This window comes from Taeniopygia guttata, chromosome 1 (assembly GCF_048771995.1).
Source record: "Taeniopygia guttata chromosome 1, bTaeGut7.mat, whole genome shotgun sequence".
In the NCBI taxonomy this organism is placed as follows: domain Eukaryota; kingdom Metazoa; phylum Chordata; class Aves; order Passeriformes; family Estrildidae; genus Taeniopygia; species Taeniopygia guttata.
The window spans coordinates 11,021,306-11,041,446 of NC_133024.1; the positions used below are offsets into that span (position 1 = coordinate 11,021,306).

Genomic DNA, 20,141 nt, shown 5'->3' on the forward strand with positions numbered 1-20,141 from the left:
TTTCCTGTTTCATTTATGCAAAAATAAGGTGGCAGAGTGACAAAAGGATATTTTTTCGGCATATGCAGATACAGGTGCATATAAATCACCCTTTGTCAGGGCAGGAATTCTGCAAATATGTTCAACATTTATTAAAATATCTAATAAAGCATCTCTAGACACTCTATTTCACTACACTGAAAATAAATTAGCAAGAGCAGATATGTCTACTGCAACCCCTTGAGTAGTCATAAGTGAAAACACCCTTGTAAATTGTTTCATTCTTTTACTGATATGACTGAAATTAGTTTTATAATTGATGTTAAAGACATGAAATTGCTTTGAAGCATTAACAGATTGATCATCTAAATAAATATTAGAGTCAAGAGAGACTATGTCATTTTGTGCTCTACTTTTCTAACTGAAATTATTCTCAGGATAATTGAAAAATTATGTAAAGAAACATTTATTCTTGTTAATTTTAAGATGGGTAGAATAATTTATTGGGAAACACAGCCTTTACAGAAGAATTTAAGCAAATGGTTTATTCTTGGATTCCAGTGTGCAAATGCCTGCATAGTAACCTTGCTATCGAACTGGGACTGTCACAGAGCTATGTAAACTCAGAAAGCTTTGCAACCTAACTTTATGATGCATATGAATATGCATTATAAAGGTATATAAAACCTGATTATACCATTTTCACAACTGGCCTATTTTTGTCTCTGAGAGGCTAAGAGCTTCAAATAAAACTATTCATGGTACATGGAATGAGTATTTACCAAAAATTTTGCCAATAAAAACTTCAGATTCTTGTCTACACATTTACAAAATTTTCAGCTGTGGCCAGCCAAGCCCACACAGAAAAACTGTTTACATACTCATTATATATACTCAAACTCTTTTATATCTTTTATATCAATTGTGATTGAATTTTTTTTTCTTGTTTATCTTAAAATTTATCTTAGTGGGCAGCTTCCCAAATCCTGATTTTGAGATCAGTTTTGGTGAATGCTCTGTCAGTAGAATATCAATATATTTTGAGGAAAATGACAGGCAATAGCTTCAAGGAAAAAAAAATAATAAAAGGATGAAATGCCTCTGAAATTACATCCTTGAAAATTAAGAGAAAAGAAAGACAAAGCAAACTCCTTCTTACACACACAGAAACAGCTCATAAAAGCACCCACATACAGGCACAATGACAGCAGCTGTAGAATCTCACCTCTATCAGTCATAATCTAGAACAGTGCCACTTTCTATTAACCAAGCAATAGAGGAACTAAAATTACTTCTCCTGGTCTACACAAGTCACTCCGGTTGCTCCAGTGCATTTTGATGACTTAATTAGGAAGATGGTGCAGCACATGTGGTTTTCCAGCCAGGTTCATCACAAAGGCCACATCATCAAAGCACAAGAGTTGTGTCTTCTACAGCTAGATTAAAAATAGGGATTTCTTCATTAAGTGTCTTGCAGCTGACTGTGTCTCTTGGTTTGTCTCCATCTATTCAGACAATTAAATAAAGCGTCATGCTTTATTTATTTCTTTTTAAAGGCTAATAAAGAAGCTGTGAATTGAAGTACAGCTGGCAATCTTTTTATTTATTAAGAGCTCAGTGTACACAGTAGCAATCTCTGGAAGGCGAGGCACGTGCTGGGATTTTTTTCCCCCTTTTTAATATATGTCCTCTTTGCAGGCACGTTTCACCTAATAGGAATTAGAAACCTTTGTCGTCCTCTCCAGCAGGGAGAGGAGTCAGAAAAAAAATAGTCACAAAAAGCCCAAAACAATCAAAAAACAAGACAAAACTAAACCTACCACCCAACAAGAAAAACCTAAAGTCACACCGAAAAAAGTCCACAAATGCAAAATCTGAGTACACAAATCTGATGGATAAATGACAAAGGTAAAAATTAGCTAGCATATAATCAAGTCAAAGTATTTAAAATTTGGTCACAATACCCCAAATTAATAAAAAATACCTATTTCCCTTTACTTCCATCAGCAGGGATGGATAACTAAAAAAATTACATGATTGTTATGTAGGTATATTAGCTGAAAATATTATAGAAGATTTACTACACGCTTTTCATTTCCTGATAACAAGAAATTATTATCTCTTGTGTTATTAAGTAATTTCATTTGTATAGCCATAATGGAAATTATGCATGGTAATGTCATACCATGGAAACATCCTAATATTTCCTTGATAACAAATAGATTGTATCACAACATAATGGGATCCAGCATTAGTCCGTGAATATTAGGAAATTTAAAAAATATTCTGCATGGAAGGATGACATACTGCTCTGCACTTCAAAGAAAGCTGAATGTTCCATGAGGCAAGATTACTTTCGAGTCTTAAGAGTTACTAACTGATATTTGTATGTCATTATGCATATTTACAAAGGCATATGCACATGCATACAGAAAAAGCAGTGGTGAAATGAGATAACCTCAGGTGCCAGTTCTTTCTTTCTGCAAAAGGTTTAAGGATGGCCTATGAACTTTGCAGGGATAGGAGAGAAGAAAGAGGCAGATGTGAACACAAGCATGGTCTTTACTAGAGCAGAGATTCCAGTTTTTCACAATTTCTTATCTCTCTTTTTGTTTACTCAGCCTAAATAAAACCTTTCCTTTGGAGGGTGTAGCCAGAATGTGAGGGATGTTTGATTTCGGTTTTGGTTTACCTTTTCAGTTCTGAACTGACAACAATATTCAGACCATTTCACATTAAATGGATGTTCATGATAGAAGCACATCTTTCTACATGTTCCTTGACCCCAGCAAAGTCTAAACTGTCTTTCTATTCTCCCTTAATGTGACCTTGACTTCCACAACCTGCAAACTTGGTGGCACTTACAAGTGGAAGCAATACATTAAATCATCACCCCTTGCTACACATCACTTACAGATGCATTTGTCACTGTTATATTAAATTAGGATCACAAAAATGTAATTTATGGCCAAGAGTGACACTTCATAAAGCCTGTGAAAACAAAATTACCAGAGAATGTGCACCAAAACACAGTATTTCTTTCCACTCCAATCTGTCAACAGAACAGATCCTCCATGATTATGCTCTCTGCAGCAGAAGTTATGTGATGGAAAGTTAAGAGCATGTCAAGATGAATCTGGGAGTTTTGTTGGTGAGCTGGATTTGAGCTGGCACTGTGCCCTTGACCTAGGGAAGGCTACCAACATAGTGGGATGCTTTAATGAGAGCACAGCCAGCAGGGCAAGGGGTGATGCTCTCCCTCCTGTTGTTGCTCATGAGTGCACATGGAACGAAAAGAAAAGAAAGAGTGAATCCAGTGCAGACTAAATGGCTTCCATGTGCCTTCCAACCTAATGCCTTCCCTGATTCCATGAGTGTTCCACCATCTGAGCTACTCATTTCAACTCATATCTATATGTATGTATTAAATAAAAATATAGATAAATTTTATCTTTGTTTGGGCTCAGATTCAAGGACAGAAATAGAAATTGCATGGAATTTGATGAGTTATTTTTAAAAAGAGACTCTCTTAAATGATATCCTTCCTTCAGAGTTACGATTACTCAGCAATTTATAGTTCAGATAAAGTTGCACATTCTCAGTTACAAAGTATTTGTTTAGCTTTTTTTTTTTTTGCTTCTGCCCTTTCCTTATTTTCCCTGTGGCCTAAAAATAAAGCTTTGGAAGATTCACTGGCTCATCTCACAACAGTTACTAACATCACTTTACTTTCAAATACTACAAATATTATAATAAGAAACCACAAACTCTGCCGTTATTTTTTACTATGAGCTTTGCTGTCAGATCATTTGCTCAGAAAAGGTGAAAACTATCTGAAGTGCCTCCCAAATGAAGGAATTTAAATCCATATACACCACTCTTCAAGAAGTGCCAAGATCACTTAATTTTCCTAGCTCAATGAATCTTCACTATTCCTTTGCATCCTCATGATCAGGGGCTTACATGAAATTTAAGCATTCAATTCTTTTTGACTCTTAGCCTATGCCAAAAGACAGCATGGGTAGGTTGAGTTTGGCTGAACATTCCCTCTTTTAAACATTATTCTCAGAAAAAGACAGTAGCAAAAATCTTCATCTGATCTATTCAATGCCTTGTTCAGTCGTTGACAGATTTATTTTGACTATTTAACTGAAAATCCCTTCAGGCTCTTCTAATGTACAGAAAATGCCTGAGTGCACATTAAAAGACCCTGTTTTTTTTCATGAAGCAGCAAATTAAGATCTTCCCAGTGCTAGGAATCTTTTATTCAATACACTTTCACAGGTTGCAGAGAAATTAGAAGAATCTGGAATTTCTCATTAAAATGTATCAATCAAATATAAATCCTAACTATCATATTCTGAGAACAAGTTCAGTAATGTTACATGTCAAAAATACGAATCTTGTTTTCTCTAGTCAGATGACAAAACTGAGTATTAAGAAGTTAACAGCAATTTAAAAAAATAGACATCAAACAATTTAGTTACTGGTGTTAGTGAATTATGATTGACTTGACAAAAGCTCTAGTGAAAGAGTACTCAGATTCCAAAACAATTGCCTCTTTTTCACTGCCTCTAACATGCTATAGTAAGCAATCTGAATTTACGGGAGTTTCATTATGAACAACTGTCTCATGTTGAAAAAAGGCAAAAAAGGTAGGCTGGTGAATTTATTTCCTGTAGTGTTTCAGTATTAAGCCAGGAAAAAGGAAATTTAAAATATTACTCTCCGCCCCAGGAGAAGTCAAATCCTGAACTGATCCTCCTCAGTTAGCTTCTGTGGTTGCCAAAGAGAGTTCTTTATTTTATGGTTTTTTACACTTCCATGAATAATTTCTCAAATTTATATTTCATGATGTATGTTTTATATAGCTTATGCTATGTTATATATCTGCAGTTCTTAAAGAAAACTTATTTTAATTGTAATTGTAAACCATAGAGGTCCAAAAGCTCATGTCAAAAATCTCTCAAAAATCTGGGTTCAAAAGAGGTTTTTCCTTTATCTTCCTCTCTGTAAGACCCATAGAGAATTCTGTTGCAAAAATCTATTATAATCCAGCAGAAGCATTCAAAAATTTTTCTTTGTTTCCTTTCAGCATTGCTGACAAATTTGTCATATTTTTGCAAGGCTTTCTTTGTGCAGGTATCTCTGTGAAGCTCAGGGATTGACAACAAACAACAGAATTGGCACCTGCTCCAGTTCAGATGGAGAGACTTTCCACCACACTCACTGTTAAAGAATCAGGTTCCAAACCCAGCCAAATTCATCAGGAATGCTCCTCTTGTCTTTATTAGCTGTCCAAGAATTTGTAAGTTTGCAGTTATTGATGTCAAAAAGAAAAAAAATCAGTTCAAGTTAATAACATCTTTTGCTGTATGTCATGTATAGTTTTAGTTGCTTTGGTTTTTGGCTTTTTTTTTGACAATCCAGTAACTGGTAAATTTAAAACACTTTAAAGACTTAACTGAAAACACGACCTCAACATATGCATCTAAATATAATATGGCATTAGTTAATGCCATGTTTTCTTAGATCAGTGCACTTTAAAATCAGCTATCAAGTTTTCCAGCTTTAAAATATGCAGAACAACTGGGAAGGAGAGAAAAAAAATCACATCTTTCCCAGATAATGTTCAATCCCTGATTAAATAAAGATGTGCCAAGGCAGAGATACTTTATGCCTCAGGAGACAGCCATAGTGGAATTGTGAGTGTATTTTATATGTGAATTAGAGGTAAGATGTAATGACATGAGATGAAATAATAAAGGGGGGAGACAGTGCTTCCCTGTGGACCCCATATGCAAAAGAGTGAGACTCAACAAGAATATATGAAAAGATTCAACAAAAACTACAACAAATATTTCAAAGTTATAATGCCACTATTAAAATTCATCACATTTTACTGAAGCTGAGTATTCAAGATCTGAAGGCAAGCTCTAACACATTTCTAATAATTTTAATTTCATATGAAAGACTATGCCATCACTAAGGTTGGAATAATTTCAATTTTCAGGTAATACAGAATTGGAGCATTGGAAACCACAACATGTAATTTTTTAAAGGTTTCGAATAACATGATCTAAAACCAATTCCATTTAATTTGTTATTTTAAGAGCATGTTTTTAATTGTAATAAAATATCACAATTTATTAGTACTATGATGACAGACATTTATGCTGCTTTGTGCTTTTAGCAATCCTCAGGAAAAGCTACTACCTATTGCTCTATTGATTTTTAAATTTTTTTTAATGGTTGCAGCAGAATTCTAAAGAACCATTATTTCATTTTCCTTCATTAAATATAGGAAAAAGTTTGAGATTTTTCACAGTTCTCTCTTTTTCTGTACCTTGAAAAAAAAAATTAAAAGAGACATGCCTTCGTAAGGAATAGACATAAAAAGAGCAAAATGAATGGGATGAACTGCTTAAAGAAAAAAAAAAAATCCTGCTTTATTTGATCTTTTGTGATAATCACACTCCTGGCACCCTGCCAGCATGGCACAGCATGCTGATGTCTGGCCAAGTACAGTAATCTCTTGGTTCAAGTCTGAGGTCTGTGATGAAAATTACAAAGCAGGAGCAAAAATCAAAATGCCACCTATGATTTTATTCTGAAACTAATTTGATGGAAAAAGCAATACAATGAAAACAGTCTTTTCAGTAAAGACTACAAAACTATGACTAAATTGAAAGCAATGCAAGTGGATGGAGGTAGCTATCAAACAAATACATTTGGATCTTCAGGAATTCCTTTTAAAATGAGCAGTAGATGTTTTTGTGACAGGTAAATTGCTTTGAGATTATGATTGAAGTCTGAGGTCAAACTTTTAAAATGATAATTTTAACTTACATGTTCCTTTATTCTGGAGTCTTTCTGCATTTAAAACCAACAAAACCAGGGAAAACCCCAGTAATTCATTATCTTATTCTATTTTCTGTGAACCACTATTCAATACAGGCCAACAAATCCCTGAGGAAATCTTTTTCCTTTCTCTTTTCATTCAGTAGTCTATATCTGAGCTAGTTGCCCAAAGATTTGGGGAAGAGAATTGCATAGCCACAAAATTCTGCATTCACAATGTATTCAAATTAGAAATCAAGCCAGTAAAGTCTTATAGATTATTATTCAGATTGAAAGCAGAAAAAGCAACCAGTAAAAACCAGCATGTCACTTATTTTCTATATAGTTATTGTGTTTTCCTGAGAAATTGTACATGATTAGCAGAACTGATCAAAGTTTGTTTAGATTTTTCTTTACAAATATTGAAAATTATTCAGAATTACTTGGAAGCTGCTTTTAGAGATTTATTCTTAAACAAAAACACAATACAACATTTTGTTTCCGTTGTGTTACTAGAACACAATTCCATTATTTGCTGAAGTGATACAGGTTCCCTATTTTACTATCACCTTCCTCATAAACTGGTACATTATATTGCCATTTTTATACACACTATTCCCTTCTGCACTGGTAAGAATTCTCATGTGCAGGCACCAGGACAATCCCTGATCTCTGGGCCTCACTGAAACACTGCATTTCAGCATTCCCCAGCTGCTATTTTGCTCTTTCTTGAGGAAGGTTCTCTATAGATTTCCAATTCTCTTTGATATTCAAGTCTGTTTCTGCACTCTATACCTTCCCCCCACTGACTGTGCTAATCAAAGGAATGCTTTAATAGTCACCTTAACCTTCTCATATTTTAATACCACTCTTTTTCTATATTTTCCTTTGCAGTCAAACAAACCCAAACATTTCAGGGCAGACAATGCCATCAAAATGCCAAATTCTGTGTGTTATGCAAGCAGATAGGCTCACAACTTTCTTAACTCCACACATACACAATTTTTAACACCCAGAGAGAATTTCAGATATATTCATGTACACACTCACATGGACAGCAAGCAAACCACAGGCATTTATGTTTAAATAAAAGGTACCTACCTGGAATGAGCTGGCCCAGTAACTGATGGCATCTGGAAAGGCTGAATACAGCTACTACAGCCAGAAAAGGATAATGTTTCCATTTCATGATGTGTCCCTCCTTGCATTACACCAGTTCGGCAGCGCTGACGTAAATGTCACCTGTGATACACCATGGAAATAAGAACAGAAGAATTAATGACAAATTGAGGTACTTATATTTTTGTCCAGAGTAACTCTATGAAGAATGCTGGTTTCAATACAGCTTTAGCTATTATAACAATGTTAAATTATCTAACAGTTAGACAGTTGAAAACCACAACCAGAATATTAGTTATCCTTGCAGAGCAGACAACTCCAAACCAGATGTTTTAAAGGGAGACACGAGGATCCCCATAGTGCTCATGTGTTTTAAAGTGCTGCATGTTGTTTGGTTAAGTTATTAAAGAAATTGCTCACTTCAGCAGGATAATTAAGTACATGTTTAATCCATCTCAGTGCTGGAAATACTTAAACCCTTGAATAAGTTGGAAGCACTGTCAAGGCTATTCAACTTACTATGAAAGCAGGGTTAAAACTTCACTTTAGTCTTCTTATGAAATTATGTTTTGCTGAAGGAAGATTAAGGATAATGTTACACAGTAATAACTTGAACAGCCAAGACAATTTTCTGGTGAGTTTCTATGTTCTTAAGGGCAGAAAACTCACTGATTGACAAAAAAATAGAATCTTAATGAAGGAAGACAATATTTTGAATTTTAAAAAAAATATTTTTAACCAAAATATGACTTTCAGATGCATCATTCTGACTAATCTAAAAAATTAAATGCATTAATTAAAAGCATTCACAGCTGTACTGGTGCTTAGAAGCCATCTCTGCTCATCCTACTTGTTTGTTTACTCTTCACCTACATGAGTGCTTAGTATAGACTTGTCCAGAAATCATGGAATTGTTGGGGTTGGAAGGGACTGCTGAAACTCATCCAGTCCAATCCCTGGCCAAGGGAGGGTTAGCTGGAGCAGGTTACACAGGAATGCATCCAGGTGGGTCTGGAATGGCCCCAGAGGGGGAGACCCCATGGCCTCCCTGGGCCTCAGGCCTTGTGTTCAGCCTGTTCCAAATGCCTCCCCTTTAAAGATTTCTAAAATACATATGGTGTTTTTCAGATGATTTCAGTAAATTTCTAAAAGCAGTAAGATGTTTTTTAGATAATTAAATACATACAATCTGAAATCTGATTGTTTCATTTTGGGTGGTTTATTTTGGCGGAAGTTCTTTGAGTGTTTTGTTTTTTTTTTAAGGGGCCTTTCTCTGAATACAAACCCAAATGCATGTGAATGCAACATTCCATATATTCCAGAGTATCTGGGGTTCATGTCAAGATCTTGATAACCTTGAAGATCAAGATGTCTCTTGAAAAGAGTCACTGTTTTAAGTGTCTGTCAAGCTATGAGATGTGCCAAATTACCTGATCCTAACCAACAATTACAGACCAACAAGCGACTGTAAATCTGACGTATATTGACACATCAAAATCTACTCCAGCAATAAATAATTATGTTAGATCTTGATAACTTTACAACTACACTTCTTATTTCACTCTCCTTGTCCTCCTCCTTGTAGTTAATGTATATTCAGAGATGATCAGTTTAAATGATGAATCCTACATCATTTAAATGCCAGACATAATTGTAATAGTGAAGAAAACTACAGTGACACCAGTCACTTGTTCATGCTGTTGGGACAGAGGAGTTTCATCTGTAAACCTAATACATATTTAATGACTACAGATTGAAGAGTTGCATGACTACTGGGAGCACTCAGTGCCACCTGACACTTTTGGATGCTCAAAAATGCATAAATAAGTTTCATATGAACAGATTCAATCTCCTACACATGCTGCATTTTAAATTTTCTTTTTGTGTTGTACCCTTGCCTCTACTATCTTAGTAACTAGAAATAATAATAATCCATTTCCTATTACACTTACCTGTATCCTAAAAAATACTTTACTTCATTATGTTCTCATTTCAACCACACTGCACATGAAAACTCCCTGTTCCTTCCATTCTCATTTTTTTAATTTCCTCTATCACTCATATGGCTGCTCTTCTGTTGCAAACAGCTTGACAGCTCTTAATGGCAGAGTTAACTGCAATTAATGGCCAAGGTGTTACATGCTGCTCTAAATGCTGTTCATGGTATGACTCCAAAACTGAAATTTGCAGGCTCAGGCCCTTAGAATGTCCATCTGTTTCTCTGTATAGTAACATAGGTTTACTCTGTAAAGATATTTACTACTTTGGTTTCAGACTCCCATTGTTTCTTCACCTTCACTTTCTGCCGTAAACACAAGACTGAATGTTGCTTCTAACACAAGGCTGAGGAAGCAGCCCTTTGATTTTTCTTCTTCAAACAAAACTAGAAGAATAACACTTTCACTTCAAGATTTATTTTCTCATTATAATGTGAGGTAAAGAAACACTGAGGTGAAGGAGGAGGAGAGAGAAGAGATGCTCCTGGTGCCTGACAGATTCCCCTACATCCCATGGAGAGGACTATGCAGAAGAGCAGGTATCCACACTGCAGCCCATGGAGGGCCCCAGGTGAATGCTCCCTGGAGAAAGCTGCAGTCCATGCAGGTGCAGATTTATCCTGAATGATTATAGCTAGTGGGAACCAACTACTCTGGAGCAGAGGCAAAGTATGAGGAGGAAGAATGAGAGGCAGAGAGAAGCTCTTATGGACTGACCACATCCCCCTGTACCACCCCAGGGAAAGGTGGAGTAGCAGAGGTAGAAGAGTTGAGGATGAAGAGATGGAGTAGAGCCTAGGAAAAACAAGAAAGGTGGGAGAGGGAGGATTTTAATTTTTGGGTGTTTTCACACCATCCAAATCTATTTTAATAAAAAATAAATTTTGATCTTTAGCAAAGGTGAGCTGATCTCAACAGTAAAGTTGCAAGGAAGAGATGAATAGGAACATACCTAATGACACCTTCTCTGTGAAGATATGCCATTCATGAATCCAACATTTTGTCTTTCCATACCTCTCTCTTGCATTTACTTAACTGGTAGACTACGACTTCTTTTTAATCTCTATATGTGACAGAGCTCCACAGGAAGCTCTGACCATGTGTCCTTGGCTGTTTAGTTTAAAACCTTTCTACCCTCTTATTCTGCTTGTAGGCTTATGCTTAAAATATAATATTTCATTCTAAAGCTGGAAATTATCTCAGCATCATTAAAAACATTCTTACAGAAAATTTCAGTGAAAACAGCTTTCATGAAACCAAATATTTTTAACAGGAAAACATTTTTTTAGTCTACAGTTTAAAAACAAATCCTGTTTTTTTCAAATTCCTTGAAAACAATCCTAAATAGGAGGCCAATTCTCTTTATCTGGGATACAGAGCTTCTGAAAGAGTAGCCCTGATCAGAGGAAAGATAAAGTAGAAAGAGTTGTAATCAGAATAGTTTTCAGATAGTGGTTGAGTCCAGCAAAAGAGAAACAAGATCTTTCTTTTCATCATCTACTGCCACAGTGCCACAAATCTTGTGCTACACAACAATGGAAGAAACACCCAGAAATGTACTGCAGACAAAGGGACTCAGATACAATTCTCTGCAATTAGTTTTTCAGTGTCTGACCTACAAAATGAATGCTGCAGAATAGTGACTGGCACTAATTAGATGTTGCCAGTGACAGGAGAAGGATGCACTCACCACAGACACTTCAGCTGGCCTGAGACCTCACCTCACTCTGCATCAAATGGCCACAGACCTTCACCAGAATGTGCAAGAAAAGATTCAGATCCAATGCCTTGTCCAGACTGCACAATGAAGATAAACACTGGCTTCTCTATGACATTATAATCATTAAAGAATCAATGGCAAATTAAACTGCACAAGCCCAGAGGGGAAAGAAGTAGCATGGTAAATGCAGGGAAAAGGTCCAATCAATTTTTTTCCTCCACTTCCAAAGTCTAGTGCTATTTATCACTACAGCCAGTGTAGAAGCAAAGACCTAAACAAGATCAAACCAAGGCTGGCTTTATTTTCATGTCTTTAAGAGTTTTGGTTTCTTTTTTTCCAAAAAATTTGATAACTATTGATGCATCTCTTAGGTAACCAGCTTCCTAAGACTAGATTTTGACAGGCTCTTGAATAGAAAGAGTGGACACAAAAGTCAGGTAATTAAGATTCTAACTTGTAAAAATAATTTCCCTTTATAAAATATATGCACTTTGGTAAATATTGTGCTAAAGAAGATTGCTTATCTACAGAATGAAGCAGAATTTTGATTTGCCTTGTACCCAGCCATTTAGGAGTGGACTAGCAAACTTTGACCAAAAGGACAAAAAGAAAAAAAAAAAAAAAAGAAAAAAAAAATAGAAAATATTCCTTCTGATGCAAGGTTAGCTATTTTTGGAAGTGGATTTTTTTATTTTTTAAAGTTTGTCATGCATTTTTAGGCCTGCTGATAATAGATGGTCCTGCTCTTACTTTCAATTCCCATGCCTTTTAGTCAGACATCCAGTTATTTGGTCATCTCTGTTTAGACTGACACTACTTCTAAACTTTGGCACACTCTCCTGTGCCTTAACATCAGTACAGTTATAGATCACTGAAATGAAGAACTTCCCTTTACTATTTTAAACATCCTGTCTATGTTAAATTAAATTTATTTAATATTCCAAAAGGAAGCTCTGCCCTATATTGTCTCAACTCTGTACATTTAGGAGCAAAAATAACAGAGCTGATGAACTAGAGGGAAAAGTCTGGTTAGCTCCTTTTTTGCTATAAAGTAAATCTACTCTACCAAGATCCAAGCAGCTCAAAAATATAAATTTATTTAATCCAGAGCAGTTATCAGTATAACGCATCTATGGATGTAGACTTTCAGTGACACTTTCAGCAGACATTCATTAAGGTCATCTTATTTAATCTTTTAGTACTCCTAGACATTTGCATTTTTAGAACCAACTGTTAACAATTGGTTTTAACAGCTATGATGCAAGATTTGCACTTTAAGCTGTGGTTTGCTTGCTTTTTTTTTTGATACAGTGAGAAACCCAAGAGTAAAATATTTGTTGTTATTAATAACAGTAATGTATTGAATGTGTTCAATTTACATTTGTAAGCTGGAAGGTGATAAATTTATATGCAAAACAGTCTCACCAAGATTCTGACTTGATTTCTGTATGGTATTTTTACTGCCTAAGCAATAACACAGGAATAGTTCATCTACTATAATTAAAATTAACAAGTTGTGTCCATGCTCATCCCCTTGTACTTAAGGTCAGTCTGAGGCATCAGACATATGATAAAAAATGATAAAAAAACCAAGTTATGGACTGATTATATGTCAGTCATATGATAAATAAAACCCCAGTTTTTCTGCCAGCAGTTCCTTGACAGATGCACAGGAAAGACTCCTGAGAACTGAAAGAAAGCAGGGGTTGTTCCTATCTTCAGGATTAAGGATACAGGGAAGAGCAGGCCTCTTAGCCTCATCTCAAACACTAAGAAGGTGAGGAGTGAACCCATTCTAGAGACCATCTTCATATGCGTGGAAGGAGGAAAAGGTGATTAGTAGTCAGCATGGTTTTATAAAGAAAAAAATGTATTTAACCAACCTGGAGGCTTCCTGTGATTATTGGCCAGATAAGTAAGGGGAGACCAGTGGGTATTGTTTATCTTGACTATAAGAAGGCCTTTAATGTTTTCTTCATGAGATCCTGGTAAAGAAGCTGATGAGGTACAAACAAGATCAGCAGAGAGTGAGGGGGAGTGAAAACTACCTGAACTGTCAGGTTTAAAGGATTGTTATCAGCATCAAAGTCCAGCTGTACGTGCAGTCCCTTGCAGTACACCCCAAGGGCTGCTACTGTTTAATAAAGTCCAACTCTGGTTATCTTTACCAGTTTCCTGGACTGAGTAAGACTGAGTACACCCTCAGCAAGTTTGAAGGTGACATGAAACTGGGAAAAGTGGTTGTATCACTATCCAGAGGGGCCTTTGCAGGTAGGAAAAATCGAATTCATTCAATTCAAAGAGTAATCACAAATCCTGCATTGGGTGAGGAAGAATCTAAGGCACCAGTATACCCTAGAGGGCAGCTGGCTGGAAAGCAGCTCTGCCAAGAAGGACTCAGTATTCCTCCTGGACAAAAATTTGAGTAGCAACATGTTCTTGCAGAAAAGAAGGACAAAGGTATCCTGGACTATTCTGGGAAAGCTCTGACAGCAGATAGGAGGAAGAGTTCCTTCTTCTCCCTCTCCTAAGCAGAGGCAAGACCACACCTGGGGTGATTTGCTCAGCATTGGGCTCCCCAGTACAAAACTGACAGTGGAGCAAATTCAGCAGAGGGGCACAAAAATGATTAAGAGTTAGGAAAATCTGTCATTTGGGAAGAGGCTGGGACTCAGTCAGCAGAAAATCTGGAGAATATGATCCATGTGAGAAATTCCTTGCTGTGATGGAATGAAAGAGCCAAGCTCTTGGCAGTGGTAGCCATTGACAGGGCTAAAAGCACAAGATGAAACACAGAAATTCCACTTAGATATAAGAAAAAATCTTCTCTGTTGCAAGGGTGAATGCACAGGCAGCCTGGATAAATGTGGTTACTCCATCCTTAGATGCAAAATGTGATAAGACACAGTCCCAAGCAAGTAAATTATCCTCTCCCCACCTCATCTTTAATTATCCTACTTCCAGGCTTAGGAACATTGCATCAAAATCAGCAATCCATATTCTGTTTTGGGCAATAGAATATTATAGAATGTCCAGCCCTGAAGAAAGGCTTTCTCACTGAAAATTGGTCACAAAATGCTTAGAAGTTGTAGTGCAGGGTGACTAGAAAAAGCTGTCAGCATCAAATGGTCCTGGAGCAGGGGCAGACTGAATGATGATAGCATGCTAGAGATGTTCTTTAGGGCTTCATAGAAAAAAAAAAAAACATTAAATCATATGAATACAAAAATCATTTATTCTGTGAAAAGCCCTCAATTCACCATCAATAAATAGAAAGTTGAGGAGGTTTGTGATGACATTTTTAGGGCAATAACCTTATGATCCCACAGGGAAAGAGAACAAGCAGATAGATGAACATTTAAATATGCTATGCAATGTTGTAAGCTATGGCCTGTCATCACTGTGATAGTGGTGTTCAGGTTGATTATTCCCCTGGAATGCAAAAATCAATTCTAACTTGCAGACTATTATTTTGCAGAGACCCTCAGCATTGCAGATTTTGTTCTCTATTTTATCTTCAGTCACTCTCAGGGGAGCAATCAGAGGCCAAAAGGTAATTGGTAACAGCCACCAGTGAATTCACTGAACAAAACTTCCCTCAAATCCAGAAAGTGATTTCATTCTGCTAATTAGCACTTTTTTTTTTTTTTTTTTTTTTTTTTTTTTTTTTTGTGGAAACTGCTGATATAGCTAAAAGCTTGGGGAAGAGAGGGGAGAAGTGAAGAGTATCTGTGTCATCACTCTCAATAAGCTATTCAAGAGAGGGAGACAAGGATTTAACAGTGCAGTATGTTCTGTGTGTGTACAAAAAAGTGCCTGAGTGAAAGGAAGAGGTGATGCGGCTTTAGAGATCTTTAATCTCATAAAATTTACTTCAAACCTAGAGGAAGGAGATACCTTAGGTTGTTCTCCCCAATAGTAGCCAGGCAGCCTCACATAATTCGTATTCAGAGAACACAGAATTTCTCTATAATTAAAATAAGTCTGCCAAAGGAACAGAACTACCATCAACAGCAGCTTCAGCTGACTTGCTCCATGCAAACTCTAAAACACAAGACCTTTGAAACAGATGTTTGGATGGGTTTTAATGCAGTTTCATATTTTTCAAAATTTTATCCCCTGTGATCAGCCTGGGTCTCCCTTTTTGCACAATTAGGCACTGTCTATTCATAAGGACAACCAAGCAAATGGGAAACAAATCTTGTAGTAACTAACAGCACTACAGAAAACCCTATGAGAAAATAAATAGAATTCAGACTTTGATTTGGATGTTGTACCACATTCAAAATATAAAGCAGGGAGGGGAAAGTAAAAGCCAACAAATCACTAACTGAGGCAAGATATCTGCAAAGAAATTGCAGATAGTCATGAGACTAAAAATGGGAACAAAATTAATAAATTATCTATAAGGTTGCTACATTTAAAAATCTTTGCTTTTCTATAGTGAGATTTTTTCTTTTCTGTGATTCAACAACCAGGAAATAAAACTTTAAAATGATTTTGAACCCAAATTGCAAGACTGCCAAACATCACATACTTGTCTATACCTACTCAGAAGAAAGCAACATGTATGATATGAAATAATTTTCTCATCATTTCTCAAGCATTGGAGTTTCTCAATTCAGAAGTTCCCTACTGAATGCCAGGAAGAAAGTGCTGCCTTACTGCTATTAGATCAGATAATTCCACCTTTCCATTTTACAAATTCCTTTTACACATAAGTGGTGTGAGAATTCAGTACCTCCAGGTCAAACTTAAATAGCTTCCTTCAAGGAGGTTTGAACTTGAAAGAAACGCTATCTTTTGAAAGTAATCTAAATACCTGAGAAATTCAGTAACAGTGTAATGAGGCCTGTTTTCCACCACAAAAGTTTTAAAACCCGGCAAAATGCTTAAAAATTTTGTGCACAACCAACGATTGATGTAAATAAAGCAAAAACTCTTATACCTTGCATTACTGGTGCCCTATCTCTTTTTGTCCTTTGGCAAATTAAACAAAAGACTCATGTCTCAGCTACCAAGACTTTCAAGGGAGTGTCTGGGAATCCTGTTCTCTACAACTGTACACTCATCACTTTTTTAACAGGAAAAAAAATTATTAATGCCTTGATGTAATTAGTAGTTTCTTGGTTTGTAAGAAATACTGACAGCTTTCAAACACTATTAAGTAGTGGACATTTAAGAAATGGTTGCTGTCAAAAGTGCTTCCAAGTAGAGTCACACTGGAAAATAAACATTTGCTAGAAAGAAAATCTAGTGTCTGAAAGGTTAAAAAAAACCCAACAAAAACAAACCACTCCTTTTAACTGCATTTTGATTTCTCTGTTATACTTTCTCTGGTGTATAAAGGCAAGGGTTTTTCAAAGGCATTAAGCTTTAAGCATTCACAGTATCTTTGAATGTCCTCAGCAGCACCAGAAAAGAGGGATTCAATTTTCAAAGATAATTGTGTCAGATAGCTGTCTCATCCCTTTTCAGAAACAATCTGATAAATACCTAATTACCAGCCAAGTGATTTCAGAGCCACACAGCTGGGCCTGAGAAAAGGCTACAGGGAATGACAAGGTCCCCTAAAGCCATCAAGAGCAAGAGGCATTTGGTTTGTGAATTACTTCATTTATTCAGCTGATAAAAATGTATAGAAAGTCCCTAGAGGAAAAAAATATTCATAAAATGTTGAAATAATAAATAGAACCAACATTTAACCAGAGAGGTAAAATATTTTCAGATAACACAGAATTGCATACTACAGAACAATTACATTCCAAAATCCACACTGGTAATTAAAGTTCTTAAAAACACTTATCTTTTCCAAAAAGCATTTGTACAGTACTCAGACTAACCTTGTCTTTTCTTGATACTGCTGTGCAAGAGAAAAATTGACATACAGTAAATTTATATTACAGTTTTGTTGCAAACTGGAAAAGTACTCTGATCTTAAACAATTATAGTCCTGCCTGTTTGGCAGTCCTAGCTGTTTTGCAGTCCTAGCTGCCAAACTAGAAAGAATTTATAACTTTTCATCAATGTTTATGAACTCTCTCATTCATCTTGAAAAAAATGGTAATACAGCAATACTTTCTGAAAATACCATGTCTCTTCACTTTTAAGTTATCTCCACCAATTAAAAAACCCCACAGGTATTTAATGTAGCTCGGATTTCAGTGAATCTTTTGAAAATCTACATTGTAAAATCCAACCCTGTAATCTTGCTGAATTCCTTGTGCTTGTACAAGTGCTGGCCCCTATTACATATCCTAAATGTTAATGGATTGGAGAGCATGAAATATCAAAGTAATGATGTTGAGTTCAGAATCACAGATGGAAGGGAGATTACTGATAATGCTTCCACAACATGAAGCTGAACAAGTTATATATTCCTCAGGCTTTATATGAAAATGCAACAGCTCTGGGGTGGTGATGTCAGAAGTACCTATTTCTCACCTAACTCTGCTCTCAGATAAGAGCAAATCGATTGGAATTCTGCGAATGCAAGGATGGATCTATGCAATTCTGTAAATCTCACTCACAGAATTTAAAAACGAGGAAGCCTTGCATGTGCACACTGGAGATGCGAGTCAGTGGCTAATGTGAGGGATCAGACTGCCCAGCAAAGTGGTGGAGTCACTGTCCCTGGCAGCACTTAAAAGACACATTGATGTGGCACTTTAAGACATGGTTTAATGGTGACCTCAGCAGTGCTGAGTGAAGTTGGACTCAGTCTTAGGGCTCTTTTACAACCTAAAAAAAATTCCACAATTCTGCAACAAAGATTTAAGCTAAACTTGCTTGCCTTTCCTCTGCTGCCTCACAGTAGTGATCTCACAACAAACAGCGTGACAATTTTCAAACCTTCTCCTTTCTTATTTTCAGCTGGTAAGTTTGAGCATTTCTGCATGTGTCATTATTCACCTCACACAAAAACATGAAGTAAAGCTGTCTGGAAAGAGCTGACACCCCCTTAGCATTTAAGTTCCAGCAGTCAGGCATGCATCAAAACCCAGAAAAAGGTTCTCGGTTTTGCCTGCCTTGAAATTAAGACATGATCTCAGGTCACAACTTGGGCATAACCACTGTTCTGAAACTGTTTAAATTATGGAAGTAAAAGTTCTGGATGAATTCTCCTCTGCAACTGCATCTGAAAGGAGAGATCTCAGTACAAATCACACATTACAAGGAAACACCCAGACTTCTCTTCAGTATATAGTGAAACCTTTGTGTTCATCTAGTTTCCAAACTTTTAGCCTTCTATCTATCATGACAGGCAAGGTCGTTAAATGCCCTCTCAAAAAAAAAAAAAAAAAAAGCACAAAAACTTTGTGAAATTAAAAAAAAAAAATAAATTATTCCAGACAAAACGGACTGCTTTCTACTGCAAAGCAATGAAACAAGAATAATTTTGGAACTGCGATCTGCAACTTCTGCTACAAAAGGCTTGCTGGAATTATTTTCCACTTCAGATCCCACTCCGAAGGAAAGAAAAATAGCTTGACTTTTGCCCTTAGTAAGAAAAAGAGATTAGAAAGGATTTCCACAACCTGCCTCACCAACAAACCTTCTCAGAGACAGAAATGTACACCAGGATTCAAAGAATATTCAGCTCTGCCCTACAGCACACTTATCCTTCAGGAGTTGCCAGTAAAGGCGAAGCAATACAAGGACTATCAACCTTGTCTGCTCCTTGGTTAAAAAGACTTGGTGAAATGCTAACTCCTTGGGGGAAAGGAAGAAGATGTCAGCTTTCATGAAGCCACTGGAAGAGTGGCAGGATCCCTTTGAAACCGAGACTGATCTGATAAGGTCTTTATGGTTGTTAATAGCAGCTCCTTCCTCGGCTTCCTTGGAAGAGACTGTGGCATTCAGGGGCAGCTCAGGGCAGCCAGCAGCCCAGCTGTCATTGCAGGGCTGTGCCTCTGAAAGCCCCATCCTCTTCATATCTAGCAAATAAAATTGCTTCTCTCTGTAAGTGAGGACTCCTAATGCCTCCTATAGTTTCTGGAATGAAATCGGTAGCTTTTTGTTATGCCTCATACTTCAAGCCATCTCACTGGTTTTGTTCCCACTGGCTTTTAAACCAGGAGTGCAGAGAAACAAAAGTATTTAAAGTAATTGCATTGCTACGGCTCCTGAGATTGTAAATCTTTGGGTCGAAGGAAAAAATCCTAAATGTCACTACTGCCAGACCCAGGAGGAATGCAGGGAGGATGCAACCCTTACCTCTTCTGTCTGGTTAATGGGCTCATGCAAATTTCTCACTATCTCCAGGGCAGAGAGTTGCAGAGCAGTGTGGTGCTGGGCCTAAAACACATATAAGGGAATAAAAATAGATGTGGGATTATTTCAAAGAGAAAGTTTAGCAGATGCAGGAATCCTTCAGATCATTGCAGTCTTGCTATTTTTGTTTCAAACTCCTACAAGAAGAGCAGTGGCACCACAGACTACATGCAAGAAAATGATATTCTGTAAACCCTAATAATCCCTCGAGG

General features: G+C 36.6%; 1 protein-coding gene across 7 annotated transcripts in view; it reads right to left on the bottom strand.

Moving 5' to 3' along the window:
• The window catches only part of ROBO1 (roundabout guidance receptor 1), a 687,808-nt gene that overhangs the window by 592,038 nt on the left and 75,629 nt on the right, over positions 1-20,141 (bottom strand). For all 7 annotated transcript variants that reach the window (XM_072923411.1, XM_072923395.1, XM_072923401.1 and 4 more), the window contains exon 2: positions 7,921-8,061. In XM_072923411.1, coding sequence (XP_072779512.1) covers positions 7,921-8,008 — 88 coding nt within the window. In that variant the 5' untranslated portion in view covers positions 8,009-8,061. The remainder of the gene's footprint in view (positions 1-7,920; positions 8,062-20,141) is intronic.